The sequence below is a fragment of the Entelurus aequoreus genome, linkage group LG09 (genome assembly GCF_033978785.1).
Source record: "Entelurus aequoreus isolate RoL-2023_Sb linkage group LG09, RoL_Eaeq_v1.1, whole genome shotgun sequence".
Taxonomy (NCBI): Eukaryota; Metazoa; Chordata; class Actinopteri; order Syngnathiformes; family Syngnathidae; genus Entelurus; species Entelurus aequoreus.
Window position 1 is genome coordinate 41,922,243 of NC_084739.1, and position 18,485 is coordinate 41,940,727.

Sequence of the window (18,485 nt, forward strand, 5' to 3'; positions counted from 1 at the left end):
GGTAATACTAATCACCACATTTGGGCGGCGTGGCGAATTTGGGAGAGTGGCCGTGCCAGCAATCTGAGGGTTACTGGTTCAATCCCCACCTTCTACCATCCTAATCACATCCGTTGTGTCCTTGAGCAAGACACTTCACCCTTGCTCCTGATGGGCCTAGTTAGCGCCGTGCATGGCAGCTCCCGCCATCAGTGTGTGAATGTGTGTGGGTGTGTGAATGGGTGAATGTGGAAAATAGTGTCAAAGCGCTTTGAGTTCCTTAAAAGAAGGTAGAAAAGCGCTATACAAGTACGACCCATTTACCATTTACCATTTGGCGTGCAAGACTCGAGTTTTTACTTTTTAAGGTCAAGGCAAGTGTTGCCTTAAATGAAGGCTCAACCAAGGCAAACATTATTATCTTTCGAGACAGGGGCTCCAGAGTATATATATATATATATATATATATATATATATATATATATATATATATATATATATATATATATATATATATATATGTTTTTTTTTTTTTTTAAAGATGGCACCTGATGAACATAAGACGGAACTGCACTTTTTGTCCATATAGATAAAAATTGTGTTCATGTATGAGATTTAGGGCTGCCAATTATGGCCAAAGTAATAATTAAGATTATTGTTATCAATATTGAAATCATGATTACTGATTATTAGGTAAAACAGTGTTGGGGTGTGAACATAATACCATCATGTAATTTGTCATGTATAATAAAAAGGCTATAGATAAACATTATCCATATATCTAAAGACAAATATTAGTTTTTTGTATTCATTAATAATATCAACTTGTCAGCATTTTATCATCACATGATGCCTTTATCTGTATTTTTACATTTTAATAGAGGGAGGCAATTGTTTTTATTATTCATTTTTTTATGTTATGAACATTTATATGTACATGCAGATGCTGTATCGGGACAGATCCATTAAGAGTTTGAGCAGAAATATGTAATATAGGAATTAACTATACACAATAAAACATTAACAAAATGCTGTGTCACATGAATGGTTTTTTAAGTAACACCTTTGTGACATGAAAAAAACACAAGTAATGTAAAAAACATGGAGTTTACTTTTTGATATCGAAATAAAACACAACACAGTTTGGCTAATGAATATGAAGTCTAATAAACACGCTTTGTTGTTCTCCAACACCTCTCAGTGGTTCAGTAGAACAATTTGGCCAACAAAAATAAAGAGGAGTGATACCTCGCACACCGAATACACAATCTTCACAACATCGTTCAGTTCGATGAGATGACAAAACATTTTCGCCAGTATTGATGTTATTTGAACACCGATACAGTTTGCAGTTAAATATAGGAGGAATGAGCATTCCAGTAAACGAACTAAAGACTTTATTAAACAAGTTGTGACAACGTTCACAACATATTGCCTGCTGCATGTTTCCGCACATCAGTAACTCTCAGTCACAGCAGCTGATGGACGCTATATTGAGAAAATAAAAGCAACATCAAATAGTTTTATCCTTCGTTGTATACTTTTAGTTTGGGGACAAGTGCGTCTGTCTCCAATATTGTCCACACCTGTCGCCATCTAACAGCAGTGCACTCTTCAACGCACGCCGAGAAGCGAGGGAAAATGACGTTAAACCAAGCGCTTGGCTCTGTTTGTTTTAGGGGAAATCTCCGGAGCAAAGTCTGTGTAGCTTTTCCGTCAAACGACACTAGTGCGCATGCGCCTGACTTCATGTTGCCTAAAATGCATTAATAAATGACGTTTTTTCGGTAATTAAAAAAATAGACAGAATTTTATCGCAAATTCCCCTTATACTGTTAACCATTACATCCCTAGTCCCTTAACAAGTGAAAACTCAAGGACGGTAACCGCATGTTCTTGCCGCCGATGCAGGTACATTTTTTAGGGCATTACAGCAAGAGACAAGGGCGGTCGCGGCGTTTGCCGTTGTTAAATTCGAGCCCTGGGCATGCCGTGTTTTAAAGCAGCTGTTGTGAGAGTAGTGAATGTGTTTGTGTGTTCCTTTAACGATGGCAGTATGTGAGGTAAGTGACATGAGTAAGTGAGTTGGCAAGAACATGCAAACTCCACACAGAAAGATCGAACCCAGGACCTTCTTATCATGAGGCACACGCACTAACCCCTGTTCCACCGTACTGCCCACAACCAATTTCTATATAATTATTGGATTGAATCTCTTTATTAATGTATATTATACAGTATGTACAATCAGAGTGACTTTGATGTTTTTTTAGGTGTAATTCAGGTCCAATTTAACCCAAAACTTAACTTACATTATAGTGGTAGGAACAGAACTCCTGCACTTGCCACCTTGAATTTTTGAAAACTGTCTTTTGCAAAAATTCAAGGAGAGGCTGTTCAATGTTGTGGCTTCTGGCACTGTTATAAACAGTCAAAGAAAAACTAATGTGTGTTCTGAAGACAGAAAAATCTAGGTATCAGTAATTGGTCTCCTCACTCTGTAATACAGTTTTGTGTTGACCGGACACAAAAACAACTGGCTGACTGATTGTTGTTTTAAGGACAGTTGAAGTACTTTAAATCTCATCTTATTGTTTGGCAAATTGTTAGTATTAGTAGGAGTCCGATGAATCAATAATTGAACAATAAATGAAAAGGAACTTAAAGGCCTACTGAAATGAATTTGTTTTATTTAAACGGGGATAGCAGATCTATTCTATGTGTCATACCTGATCATTTCGCGATATTGCCATATTTTTGCTGAAAGGATTTAGTATAGAACAACGACGATAAAGAGCGCAACCTTTGGTATCTGACAAAAAAAAGCCTTGCCCCTACCGGAAGGAGCGTGACGTAGTCAGCTGAACATTTCCGCAAAGTTCCCTATTGTTTACAGTGATGGCGGCCAGAAGTGAGAGCGATTCGGACCGAGAAAGCGACGATTTCCCCATTAATTTGAGCGAGGATGAAAGATTCGTGGATGAGGAACGTTAGAGTGCAGTTAAAGACATATCTTTTTTCGCTCTGACCGTAACTTAGGTACAAGCTGGCTCATTGGATTCCACACTCTCTCCTTTTTCTATTGTGGATCACGGATATGTATTTTAAACCACCTCGGATACTATATCCTCTTGAAAATGAGAGTCGAGAACGCGAAATGGACATTCACAGTGACTTTTATCTCCACGACAATACATCGGTGAAACACTTTAGCTACGAGCTAACGTGATAGCATCGGGCTTTAACTGCATATAGAAACAAAATAAATAAACCCCTGACTGGAAGGATAGATAGAAAATCAACAATACTATTAAACCGTGGACATGTAAATACACGGTTAATGCTTTCCAGGCTGGCGAAGGTTAACAATGCTGTGCTAACGACCCAATTGAAGCTAACTTAGCAACCGGACCTCACAGAGCTATGCTAAAAACATTAGCTCTCCACCTACGCCAGCCAGCCCTCATCTGCTCATCAACACCGTGCTCACCTGCGCTCCAGCGATCGACGGTGCGACGAAGGACCTCACCCGATCACAGATGCGGTTGGCGGCCCGGAGACGTAGGAAGTCAAGGTGAGGTCGCCGGCTAACGCGTCTGCTCTCCAACAAAGTCCTCCGGTTGTGTTGCTGTAGTCCGCCGCTAATACACCGATCCCACCTACAACTTTCTTCTTTGCAGCCTTCATTGTTCATTAAACACATTGCAAAAGATTCACCAACACAGATGTCCAGAATACTGTGGAATTATGAAATGAAAACAGAGCTTTTTGTATAGGATTCTACGGGGTACCAATACTTCCGTTTAACTGACTACGTCACGCGCATACGTCATCATACCGAGACGTTTCAGCCTGATATTTCCCGGGAAATTTAAAATTGCACTTTATAAGTTAACCCGGCCGTATTGGCATGTGTTGCAATGTTAAGATTTCATCATTGATACATAAACTATCAGACTGCGTGGTCGGTAGTAGTGGGTTTCAGTAGGCCTTTAATACTTTTGCAAGTCTGTTAAAAAATACAACAAAACAAACCAACCGATAGTTTTTCGAATGGGGGAAAAACTGCACGTCAAGATGTTCAATATTTATTGAAGTGAAATTTTTTCTAACAGAGATTGAAAGTTCATTTTATTTTCTTAATTGTTTGTTTTATTATTAAGGTCAATTAAAAGTCCATGACCTTTAACATTACAATGGTAAAAATATTAATGAGAAATAAGTTTATTGTGTTTGAAAGCTTTATTTATATGTAATTATAATATATTATGATTAGATGTGTGCTTAATTTGGTCTCAAAATAATACAAAACAATATTGCTTATTGGCAATAATGTGTGGTAGACTATATCCTTCAGCAAAATTTGTTATCGGCCCAGGTCGCTGGTGACTAAGTAGTGTGTGAAATAAGTGAGTCGGGGAAAGCAGTATTAGATGCATTACTTTAGTAATGATGTAGTTATTTGCCTTTTTTAGAACACAAACACTTTATTACTTCCACTAGACAACGTGCCATCCCTTATTAGCAGAACATTACCTCTCTTAACCCCAAATACAATGGAACAGTAATTCATGGAATGGCTAATGCCTGTTTTTGTCTTATTGTTTACTGTTTTATTAATGACCACATATCTCATTTCTCATTATTTTAAAGGTCAAAGGTCACCAATAGATGAAAGCTTGGGAGTTTCTCACCAGTCAGGCTCACAGGTTGTTCCAATCTTGCTGATAGTGTATCTGTTCCAGCCCAGCACCGGAGGGAAGGTCCAAATGAAGGAAAAGGTCCAGACGAAGAGTAGACCCATTATGGCGTGTTTGGCTTGCAGTCGGATGTTGCCCAGAGGTCGGCAGATCACAAAGAATCGTTCGAAAGATAGAATGGCCAGAGACCATAGGGCCACGATTCCTGACGTAAACAGCAAACGATGAGGAAAACATAAGCAGACCCAGATAAAAGTTCATCATCAAGATCTGTGATAGTGACTGCACATTGTTTATCATGTGGTATCTAACACAGTAATGAAATTACATAGCCATTTTCCCAAATGTTATATAATTAGAGGGTGTGATGGCTGTGATTTTGCATCTGCTGATCTCTTTGAAATGACTTCCCTCCTTCAACTGAAATTGGCATTACTGTTAAAAACATTAGCCTTTGGAACTTCATCAGGATGGCGTACAACTTCTTCTCCTGTAGTGCAGTAGGGTTGGATGAATATTGCAAAAGTAATAATTCACAATTATTTTGATTGATATTGAAATAACGATTTACTATACCACCAAAACGTAACTTCAAATATTATTTAAAAGAACAACCGGATATGAATTAGTAAGGAATAAACAACAACAAGTAAACAATTAATAACAGTAACAGCAATACATTAAAAGCATGCTAACAGTTGACTAACACGTGCAAAGAGCATTTTGACTTCGGAATCGTTGCAATACGTTGAGAAATGTGGGATATTTAGATGTTTGTATATTGCCCATTCATTCATCAAAAATTCCTGGTAATTACGAGTAATCCGAAAATTTTCAGAACCGGAATGAGTGGAGTGTGTGGATGGTGGAACGGATTGAATCGAATGAGAAATGTGGGATATGGATAGGTTTGTATGTTGCCTTTTTATTTTCAATGGGGAAAAGTTCCTGGTAATTCCTGGAAAACCGGTAATTTTTGAAACCGGGAAATCAATGTCTAGGGTGAGTGGAATGTGTGGATGGTGCAGCGGTGCCAATCCGATGAAAATTTGTGGAAATTGTGCAAGTTTGAAATTTAGCGCATTAATTTCCAAAGGGAAATTTGTCCTGGAAAACCTGGAATTCATGGTAATCTGGGTTATTTAAGAAGATTTAAAAATGGAAGCAAAGGTATCTCGACCGAGCTAAAGGTTTTGATACTGGAACGGTTCCAATCCGATGAAAACTGTGGGATATATAAATACAAAAAAAAGACGACAGAATGATAATTAGTATTGATTTTTGATTCTTATTTGTAACAATTTTTAATCAATTAAAAAAAATCTAACTTAATTTTTTTTTGACATTTGTCCTGTCCAGCCACTTAGGCAAATCATATAGTTGATGTAGATGCCCATATCTGCTGTAGAGATTTACTTTAGAAAAGAGAAGTGTTGGATACTTCTCTTGTGGAGACTTCTCTTGTTGCCTTATTAGTACTTGACTTTATTAAATGTTTGGGTAGAATTATATTAAACAAAAACATATTTCTTTTAAATAATAAAAAAAATAATCAGAGCTGTTTGTCTATTCTATGGAGGAAGTTTGAGAACCACTACTTTACAGTATTTTCACAATAACAATAGCTAAAAGAGAAAACAATAAAATGTGTTTTTTCTGCAAAACATTTATTGAATTCCATTTTTTAGCTTTTACACTTACCGTATATTTTGGATTATAAATCGCAGTTTTTTTCATAGTTTGGCCGTGGGTGCGACATATACTCCGGAGCGACTTATGTGTGAAATTATTAACACATTACCGTAAAATATCAAATAATATTATTTATCTAATTCGCGTAAGAGACGAAGCAAATGGCAGCAATCGTCACACACACGTCAACCAATAAGAATTCGGCAGGGGAGGGTCATGGCAGAAGTGCATTGTGGGTCATGAGATGCTAACTGCTATATGCTATATGCTACTGCCGTAGCTATTAAAATGGATCACATCAACATTTGGCGGTAACTTATAAAAACTGAGAAGGACTGAACAAAAATGGCACAGAAAAGGAAATCATATACTGCAGATTACAAGCTGGACGTAGTGAAATATGCAGCAGAGAACGGCGATCGAGCAGCAGAAAGAAAGGACATACCAGAGGCAACACCTTGGAGGAAGATTTCATCGGATTTAGCAATCGGGAGTGAGTAAATGTATAGCATGTTCTATATGTTATAGTTATTTGAATGACTCTTGCCATGATGTGTTGCGTTAACATACCAGGCACGTTCTCAGTTGGTTATTTATGTGTCATATGGCGTACACTTATTCAGCCTGTTGTTCACTATTCTTTATTTATTTTAAATTGCTTTTCAAATGTCTATTCTTGGTGTTGGATTTTCCATCCATCCATTTTCTACCGCTTATTCCCTTCGGGGTCACGGGGGCGCTGGAGCCTATCTCAGCTACAATCGGGCGGAAGGCGGGGTACACCCTGGACAAGTCGCCATCTCATCGCAGGGTCAACACAGATAGACAGACAACATTCACACTCACATTCACACACTAGGGCCAATTTTAGTGTTGCCAATCAACCTATCCCCAAGTGCATGTCTTTGGAGGTGGGAGGAAGCCGGAGTACCCGGAGGGAACCCACGCAGTCAAGGGGAGAACATGCAAACTCCACAAAGAAAGATCCCGAGCCCGGGATTGAACCCAGGACTACTCAGGACCTTCGTATTGTGAGGCAGACGCACTAACCCCTCTCCCACAGTGCTGCCCTGTTGGATTTTATCAAATAAATTTCCCCCAAAAATGCGACTTATACTCCAGTGCGATGTATATATGTTTTTTTCCTTCTTTATTGTGCATTTTCGGTTGGTGCGACGTATACTCCGGAGCGACTTATAGTCCGAAAAATACGGTATACTTTACCATCAAAGAGTGGGTGCTTTTGTGTCACGAATATATGTTAAGAGATGAAGCTTACATGGGGCGAGGCACAGAGACTAGCACAGCAGCGAGATGAATGGCGTAAGTTAACCCGGCCGAGTCGTCGAAGCCTCATTTCCCATCCGGGAAGAAGAGGATTAAGTAAGTAAGTAAATGCAAAAAAAAATCCTCACATTCATTGGTGCAATTTTGACCAGTATTTGAGTACATTGAGTGCATTGAGTACAAAGTACTTTCTTGAAACCTTTATTTTGTTAGCGCTGTCAGACCGGATGTTGCGCACAGTGCTGTTATTGTGAAGGGGGGAAGTGTGCTGTTGTTCCGAGTTTGAAGTGTGAAGATGACTTGCGGCGGTTTGGAAGAAAAAAAAAAGAGATCCTTTCAAGTTACGACTCCTGGCCTATTTGTACATTGATCTTACATCGTTGATGTCGTTCACAACCACACAAGTAGAGGAGATGTGTTATGGGTGTATGGATTGTTCTTGTTAGCTTTAGCTTCATAGTTTAGTCTGTGTTTCAAATGCCGGGCTTGACATTGTTTAGTTCAGGACGCAGAGGTTGCGTGTTTCGGAGATAAATGAGGGGGCCTGGACACATTATCTCTCCAAACTAATGTTCCTTCTCCTCACAATGACAGTATTACCCTCACTTGTATGTAAATTGTCTGTGATATTCTTCTATTTAACAGCGGATTCCGTTTTATTGGCAAATTCTGTGATTCTGTCTGCGGTTATTTTAACGCGGAAATTATATGACTTCACTTTTTTTGTTGAGTTACGCGATTATTAAGTAGGCATATTAGCTCTCTGTCAAATAAAATGTAGCAACCATGTTAAGATTCCAAACTTCTAGTAGATGTGGTCTTATTTTCACTAATACGCTCACTCATCCGTTTAACTTTTACAAGCTCAGGAATTTGCATGTATGTTGTACAGCTCATTAACCACTTTTTCCGATTATAATATTTTTATGATCATGAGAAGCCAAAAATGAGATCGAGTTAAAAATTCTAACAATTGTCCAGTCCTATAGTGCAGCTATGTTCTTTTGATTGAAAACAGATCCATATTCTGTAACATAAAAAGGCATTAGTAGCAGCAGTGATGCTAGAAATAGTTAAATGATACCTGGTCGTTGAATTAGGCTACCTCCTGATGGGTTAAAAAAAAGCTGCCTTTAATTATGGTAATAACTCACTCTCACCAAGCGGGTAATTACCTTTGTCCGCACAGCCACGGGCCCTCAATGTCTCAGCTTAGTGTGGAGGATAAAGGGAGTAGTGGAAATCAGGATGTTCAATTATGTTTCATACATGAAAACATGAGCGGATACAAAGATTCACTAATGAAACTGACACTTTTTGTGTCACATGTTTTAATACTGTAAGATGGGAGTGTTGATACACAAATGCACAATATTCTGTTTCCATTTATTATATTAATTTATTTAATATGGACATCCTGAGCAAAATTGGAGGAACCTACAGCTTGCTCATCTTAATCAGTTTCCAATTTACTAAAACACACCCACACAGATCACTGGAATCAGTGACATAGCTGTCGGCCACTAAAACCCCGCCCTGAAGTGAAGAGGCGCTCCATGTACAAGACGAGATTTTTTCTCCAGCCGACCATTGATTACATATTACATGAAGTTCCCACGAGGATAATGTATTATGCAAGATGGTTTCTTCGGTCATCCTTGCAACAGAATGTGTTTTATGTCACCATTACAGAAGTTATTTGTTTCAACAGTCATATATCACCACAATGCCACCCCTACTGGGTGGTGATAATTTAACATAAAAACAATTTATCCATGTAAACTATTCTGATTATTTATCTTTTACTGAAATTAATTAATACGGTACTTTGAGGAGTTCTGAACATCATTAGGGGCAAAAGCATTGGGGTTTATACATATGCAAGTGAGCAAAATGTAATTTGACATTTACACATATGGAGGATTTTAGCTGGTAATAATGAAATTAACTTAAAACTACTGTAGCGATGCATTTGTGTGTTTTTACACCTACAATAACAATCACAAGTCCTGTAATGAGTACGTCCCGTGTCATACTCATTTGTAAACTCAGCCATTCATGTTAAGATGGGATATTACCCAATCCAATTAGAAGCATTTGCCTAAATCAACACTCAAACTGTCTCGGGACCTTGGCGAACTGACTTAGTTAAATGTTATTGGTGTTCACAACACTGCTAACCCACTTATTATTATTATTAGTCATGCACCTGCAGTGAGAGACTGCTCACATTTGCTGAGAGAAAGATATTAATTGTTTAGGGGTTTGACGGTAAGACTTTGTCGCAGATCCAGTATTCAATTGTAATCATATCACAAGGGAGCATAAGGATCATTCATTTAAAATTACATCATGGGCTTGTGGTAAAAAAATTAATTTGCATTTTAACAAGTAGTGTCGACACACAAAATAACATAGTATACTGTACACTAAGACTATTGAAGTGAAACATTTAATCTCATCATATGCAGAAGGTGTTATTACTTTGCTCATAAGTGTGCCATTGTAGTTATTAATATTTATAGCATTAAAGGCCTACTGAAACCTGTAGTGGATTGTCCGAAGCTTAAGCAGGCAACAAAAGTAGTTTAGTACAACAAATTTATTTACCCATTATCAGAAGTGCAGGTTGAATTGAGTTGGCTGTGCAGACAGACCACATGTACTCCAGAGCAAACAAGACACACACAAGCCAAAATCTCATTTGAGTTCCGGTCTTCTGCCATTTTTTATATGTCTCTTGTGCGTCACTGTTTTTTATCTCGTGCGTCACTGTTTTTATCTCGTGCGTCATGATTGTTTTTGTTTTGGTTTGTCTGTTCCAACAACCAACCTTGTATCTCTTAGTCATATTTGGAAAATCTAAACATTCTGTAGACAGGTTGGCATAACTCCATATTCACCTTTGTCCCACAACTGGTCCATTCAATGGCACAAAATAGAAGAGAATTGAAAATGAGCAGACATTCTTAATAGACAAGAAATATAGGTCAAAAGGTCAGAAATTCTACGACAAACCCACTACTACCGACCACGCAGCCTGATAGTTTATATATCAATGATGAAATTTTAACATTGCAACACATGCCAATACGGCCGGGTTAACTTATAAAGTGCAATTTTAAATTTCCCGCTAAACTTCCGGTTGAAAACGTCTTTGTATGATGACGTATGCGCGTGACGTCAATCGTTGAAACGGGAAGTATGCGGACACATTGAATCCTATACAAAAAACTCTGTTTTCATCTCAAAATGTCACAGTATTCTGGACATCTGTGTTGGTGAATCTTTAGCAATTTGTTTAATGAACAATGGAGACTGCAAAGAAGAAAGTTGTAGGTGGGATCGGTGTATTAGCGGCGGACTACAGCAACATAACCAGGAGGACAGAGATGGATAGCAGACGCGCTAGCCGCCGAACTCACCTTAACTTCCTCCGTCTCGCCGACCGCATCTGTGACCGCATCTGTGACCGCATCTGTGACCGCATCTGTGATCGGGTGAAGTCCTTCGTCGCACCGTCGATCGCTGGAACGCAGGTGAGCACGGGTGTTGATGAGCAGATGAGGGCTGGCTGGCGTAGGTGGATAGCTAATGTTTTTAGCATAGCTCTGTGAGGTCCAGTTGCTAAGTTAGCTTCAATGGCGTCGTTAGCAACAGCATTGTTAAACTTCGCCAGGCTGGAAAGCATTAACCGTGTATTTACATGTCCATGGTTTAATAGTATTGTTGATCTTCTGTCTATCCTTTCAGTCAGGGATTTATTTATTTTGTTTCTATCTGCATTTGAGCCTGATGCTATCCCGTTAGCTCAGTAGCTAAAGAGCTTCGCCGATGTATTGTCGTGGAGATAAAAGTCACTGTGAATGTCCATTTCGTGTTCTCGACTCTCATTTTCAAGAGGATATAGTATCCGAGGTGGTTTAAAATACAAGGAGAGAGTGTGGAATCCAATGAGCCAGCTTGTACCTAAGTTACGGTCAGAGCGAAAAAAGATATGTCTTGCACTGCATTCTAGTCCTTCACTCTAACGTTCCTCATCCACGAATCTTTCATCCTCGCTCAAATTAATGGGGTAATCGTTGCTTTCTCGGTCCGAATCGCTCTAGCTGCATTGAAAACAATAGGAAAATGTGAGGAGCCTTTCAACTGTTGACGTCACGCTACTTCCGGTACAGGCAAGGGTTTTTTTTATCAGTGACCAAAAGTTGCAACTTTATCGTCGATATTCTCTACTAAATCCTTTCAGCAACAATATGGCAATATCGCGAAATGATCAAGTATGACACATAGAATGGATCTGCTATCCCCGTTTAAATAAAAAAATTTCATTTCAGTAGGCCTTTAAATGCTGGCACCGAATGATTTGTATCATCATTCCAAACATCTATAAAAACATTGGGATATCATTCAAATTTGACTCCAATGTGGATTTGAAGGCGCGACACCTGCATAATCCCGCCCCGATCACAATAGTTAAATTAAAATGATACCTTTAAGACAGGGGTGTCCCTCAATTTTCGTTATTAATCCGTTCCAAAGGGTCAGAAAAAAACCAAATCGTACAAAAATGTATACAGTTTTTCTCATAAGAAATACATTCAATTAACCAGACCTCTCAAAATATTAAAAAAACAAAACACATTATATAGAAAATAATTATATGCAGAAAACAATGTAAAATACATAAAATTATAAAATAAATAAATAAAAATACATTATTAAATTCACATTTAACGTCTCACTTTTACCTTTTATTGAAGACGCTTTCAATATTTGTTCTCAGCTTCTCAAAGTGCTGGCATTCACAACTTTCTTTGTCCAAATTGTGGCGTATTTTGCACTCGTTCTCCATAAAAGACAAACTGGGTCAGCAACGCATGGAATTCCTTGTTTGGCCAATCACGCTTGTGGAATGATGCATGGACAGACTACTTTGTCAAGAGCAATTCCTTGATGGATTTTTTCCGCACGAAAATAATTCTGGTGGTGCTTACCTACCTCAAAGCTATTATATTTGGTAAAAAGTGTAATGATAAGTGTTACCAGTAGATGGTAGTCACACATAGGGGATATGTGTAGATGCATTATGACGCCAGTAAAGAACACCAAAACTATAAATGTCCCATTGAGAATATAAAACATTACACACGGCGTTCAAAAATCTGTGAAAATGTTTTAGTACGACTTTGGTAAGCTATGAAGGCGCACAGTCCTTGATGGAGTAGGCGCATTCCGGCTACCGTAGTCAGACGTGCTGTAATTCAACATACAAGTATTAGGACAGCAAAATGGCTCCTATTAGCAGACATATTATCTGGTGTTATGTTTTACAATATTATGCAAAACCAACTTTTCTTACCTTCTTGTACCTGCTGATGTGTATTTGAGATCTGCATAAGTCCTGAAAATTTGCGCGCGACCGCCATTGTAGTCTGTGCCAACGACGTAGTCGATAAGCTTCTTCTTTTCCTCTATCTTCTTGTTATGAAGCATACATCCTCCGCTGTTGCCATTTATAATACGAAGTAGCATAAAGTTCTAACTCGTATGTGTCAGTAAACTCGCTATGAAAGCGCTAAAAACTACCAGTGTAGTGGGTTTACATAATTCACCCACAGAACTTTAGCTATTAGAGAGTTCCAGTCGGACGTTTTTTCACGGGACACATTGTTGTTGCACTAGTGAGCCACAGATGAGGAGATGCTGCTCATCAAAACAGTTCCATCTGTTGACACTTCTTCGACTAAAGTCCTTGCACACTACACAGGTATAACAAATATGACGAGGAGAAGACGCTGTCATGGTGAGCCACGTAAATGAGACCGCCCACAAAACGGCGCATCCTGAAGCGACCGTCAGACAGCGACTTGAAGATGGTCTGTAAAATATCATCTATGCAACATTTTGACCATAGATGTAGACCACAAGGAAGTGTTTTAAATTAAAAAATGTTTTATAATATGACCCCTTTAATGCGCCTTATAATCCGGTGTGCCTTTTGTATGAAAATAGATCCGCTCATCGGCAGTGTGCCGTATAATCCGGTGCGCCCTACGGTCCGGAAAATACGATAAGTAAAATAAGACATCATTCTTCAGTTTTTCTGTATATGACCAGGGGTGCAAAAAGTTGGCACACCCCTGCATTAAAGTAGATAAACATGTTTACTTTTAATGAGATGTTCCCATGTTTTTATATGTTTATATGTTTTTACAGCCTACGTTTATGTATCATAATGTACGATACATAATTATCGTACATTACTCTCTGCACTGCAGTCTACAACTGCAGTGCAGAGAGGTCACCAAACTTTTTAATTTGAAGTTGAAAAAGAATAGCTGTCAATGTCATCATGATTCAATGTATGCCAAAATGAAATTGCATGTTCTAAAACCAATCCATATTTAATAGAAATATCAAAACAATGTGCCAGAGGCAAATCTTTTCATATTACTCTTGGATTGGATGGTATTGGGTTTTGGCGTGAGGTGTATTTTATAGGGTTAACATCCGTCCATTAAAAAAACAGAATGATCCTGTATTTAGAAACACAAATATGTGTACCGTATTGAGTTTAAAAGTGACACATTTTGGCCATATTGCTGTGAGAATCAAAAATATTTTCTAAAAAGTGTCAATTACTTAATGACAAGGTGTTTTATGTTAAAACTTATTCCCAGTCATTTCAAATATGCCCTGTCACAAATTTAAGAATATCATAGCAGAATTAATGTATTTCTTATTAATCCCTGGTGGTGCAATGAAACATGCTTTGTCTGTTTGTGGAAGCCAGTGTGGATTCAATCCCCGACCAGGAAACATCAGGAAGGGTAATACAGTATATCGCTATAAACATTAAGCTAAATTATCTTGTGATTGTCTTGCTGTAACGGAAAGCAGTCATTCATTTTATTCTATTATTTGACCTAATCATCTGTGGCATACATAATAGAAAATGGATGGATGGATGGATTACAAAAGCCCACAGCAAAGCAGTTATTTGTGTTAACGAAAGAAAAATAGTATTGAGCCGCAAAACGTAACAACTTATAAACATCTGAAAGTTTTCATATTGTTTTTTAATTATTTTACAGGAAACGCAATCTGTCCATGTGAAATTAATCTCTTTTTTCCTTTTTTCTCCAAGGGCTTTTACACTCAAGAAGCTGAACTGAAAACACTGGCTTTCAGTCTTTTTTACTTTAGCCTCAGAACTCAACTTGTGCACATTCACTGCCTCATAGACAGTCGGAAATTACACAAATTTTCTTTAAAAATGAAAAATGTTCTCACTCCGTGGTTAAAGAAAATTTGAGGGAGCCACAACAAGGAGGCAGAAGAGCCACATAGGGCTCCAGAGCCATGGGTTGCAGACCACTGTGATAGCTAATTTTATGTTTTTTATTTGAAAATAAAAAACTGACAATAGGTCAAATAGGCATACAAATGGTTAACATAAAAAAACATGACATTTTGCTACATTTGTTTAGGACTGAAGTATATGCAAAAAAGTAAAAAAAGGATGTATACACTATTAACGCCATAAAGACGTTTTCGTCCTGGTGCAACTTAACTGGGCTAAAAATATTAGTACTTAATTCCGTTGTTCCTATGACAATGACAACAAAGGGTTTATATTCTATTTTACTGTGTATCGTTGATATATAAAATAATTTTAAATGACGTATTAAAATTCCTTCATTCCGCACTCCATCCAGCTGTATAATCACTACTAGAGATGTCCGATAATATCGGCAGGCCGATATTATCGGACGATATATGCGTTAAAATGTAATATCGGAAATTATCGGTATCGTTTTTTTTATTATAGGTATCGGTTTTTTTTGTTTGTTTTTTAATTAAATCAACATAAAAAACACAAGATACACTTACAATTAGTGCACCAACCCAAAAAACCTCCCTCCCCCATTTACACTCATTCACACAAAAGGGTTGTTTCTTTCTGTTATTAATATTCTGATTCCTACATTATATATCAATATATATCAATACAGTCTGCAAGGGATACAGTCGGTAAGCACACATGATTGTGCGTGCTGCTGGTCCACTAATAGTACTAACCTTTAACAGTTAATTTTACTAATTTTCATTCATTACTAGTTTCTATGTAACTGTTTTTATATTGTTGTACTTTCTTTTTTATTCAAGTAAATGTTTTTAATTTATTTATCTTATTTTACTAATTTTTTTAAAAAGTACCTTATCTTCACCATACCTGGTTGTCCAAATTAGGCATAATAATGTGTTAATTCCACGACTGCATATATCGGTTGATATCGGTATCGGTTGATATCGGTATCGGTAATTAAAGAGTTGGACAATATCGGAATATCGGATATCGGCAAAAAGCCATTATCGGACATCCCTAATCACTACCCATACAGCAATAGATGATATCTGTCTATTACCTGACCGCTTCTATGTTAGCTACCTCTCTTTGTTTATAATGTCTATTTTCTGCTGGATCTACTCTCCATTTTATACTGCAGCTGTTACATAAATAAAAATTGGGTTTCTTAGAAATAAGTCTTGTTTTTCCCTAAAAGTTAAGAAACATCTGATCTCATCCACCTTTATTCCTTTACTTGATTATGGAGACTTGCATTTTGTGAATGCACCTGGCACTTACTTGAAAAAACTAGACACTGTATATCACTGTGCCTTCAGTTTTATTACTGGTTGTGGAAATCGTGTCCACCACTGCACTGTGCATGCAAAGGCAAACTGTCCGTCTTTAACTGCCCGAAGACTTTCTCACGATGGATAGTTTTTATATATAAATGTCTTCTTGGACTTGTCCCCACCTATCTGTGTTCCTTTGTGTGTAGAGACTCCAGTCATTATAGCCTACACTCACAGGATGTCATCCACATGTTGGTTCCTAGAGCCAACACAGAACTTGGGGGGAAAAAAAGCATTCAATTATGCTGCTCCCTGGTCATGGAATGACATCCAGAAAGATCTGAGGCTACCAGAATTGATCCCTTTGGGAGAGTTTAAGTCCATTTTAAAAGATCGAGAAACCAGTTCTCTTGGGGAATGTACTTGCTTTTAAATTGAATTATTAGTTCATCATTTAAATTTATTTTTGACCTTTTGATCTATGACTGCTGTTGTATTGTCTTGTTGTAATTATTATTGTAACTTTGTTTGTGCCACCCTGTTTGTCAGGTCGCTCATGAAAAAGAGATTTTAATCTCAATGAGTCTTTACCTAGTTAAATAAAGGAAATCAAATTGAATATACTGTAATATTGTACATGGTCATTGTTATATATTCTTTATATTATATAAAAATATAATATAATTATAATAATATAATATATCAGTGTATATCATATACTGTATATATACTATGTAAATATTATGTATATGTTATATTTCTTATTGCTACTACGGTACATTTTGTGTCTACTTTATACCTGCATTATCCTTTCCATCCTTGCACTTTCAATCCTTTGTAACTGAGCTACTGTGTGGAACAATTTCCCTTGTGGATCATTAAAGTTTGTCTAAGTCTATGTCTAAAATTGAACATGAACAACTATTTTACGAGAGAATCATTCCATTCGGAGTATCACAGCCAAATTTGGACAAACTTAGAGCAAACGTTTAGCTGAGAAAGTCCCTCGTTTACGCTCACGGTTAACTTTTTGAATCCAATGCCACAGATGAAGGTATGGATGAGGACAACAGCAAGGTGTTCCTTTGTTCATCTTTATAGGATTTGGCAATCATATGTGCTAAATACAATCTGGCTTAATGCCATAGTGTATGCTGTCTTTCTTAATAAGAAATATTTGAAGTAAAAAATACTATTGACGGTGAACTCAGCATTGATGAAGACGAGCCGTATAATACGCTATTATTCAAGTGTTTCAAACAACGTTCCAACACTGACACCTGCAGCTGAAAGCTCACACACACGCAGACAGACGACAAAAGTGACAGAAATGACAAGCACCTACCGAAAAAAGTGACCGCAAAGCCTTCCGCCACACATGCCCAGCGGCCCAGGAAGAAATAACCTCTGGCGTTCGTCAGGAAACTTATGAGTCCACCGGTGAGGGAAACCAGGAAGTCGGCGATGGCCAAGTTGACGATGACGTAGTTGAGCGGCTGTCTGAGTTGTTTAAACTTGTACGTGACAAACATGACCAGGAAGTTCTCGCTCAGCGACAGCGAGCTGACCACAAACATGAGCACGGCCAAGATGGTGAAGTTCCATGGCGCGATGTTCTGGATGGGTCCGGTGAACGGGTCGTCAGTCGGGCTCAGCTCGGCCACCGCAGTGTAGGACACGGCGTTGGCGGTCAGACTTAGAGCCTCCATAGTCCATGACCCCAATGCTGCGCACCGAATCCCGCACTTTGGTGGGTCAACTTTGCGTCAAACGCGCTCACTGCATCCGACCGTCTTGTAATAAAGTTCACACGCAGAGATCCACGCGGGAAATGTGCATTTCAGCGAAACAGGGGAAAAAGTGAGGAGAGGATCAGTGGCGGAGTGCGCGCAAGCCCCACACGCGTCCTGCAGGTTGCGAGAGCATGACTGAGCGGCCGGTGGCAAGTTGTTGCTCTTTTATAGGCTGCTGCTCTGCCAACCTCCCGGACAGCACATTGGACCCCTGCGCCATCCTCCATCCTCCTCCGTGCCTCTCCAAGATGTCATGCTGGCAACTTCGCACTTTAATGCTCAAAACGTCTTACTGGCATCAACCCAAGCACCTTTAACTCTCTGTCAAAGTCATTATATATTGCAACAACGCTGCCTAAAGTTAAAAAGTTAAAGTACCAATGATTGT

General features: G+C 38.3%; 1 protein-coding gene across 1 annotated transcript in view; it reads right to left on the reverse strand.

Annotated features, from left to right (window-relative positions):
• valopa (vertebrate ancient long opsin a) overlaps positions 1-18,202 on the reverse strand; it is a 73,322-nt gene extending 55,120 nt beyond the window's left edge. The window contains exons 1-2 of the mRNA XM_062058782.1: positions 17,650-18,202; positions 4,674-4,884 (exon numbers count right to left, since the gene is read on the reverse strand). Coding sequence (XP_061914766.1) covers positions 4,674-4,884; positions 17,650-18,013 — 575 coding nt within the window. The 5' untranslated portion in view covers positions 18,014-18,202. The remainder of the gene's footprint in view (positions 1-4,673; positions 4,885-17,649) is intronic.
• Between the last annotated feature and the right edge of the window lie 283 nt (positions 18,203-18,485).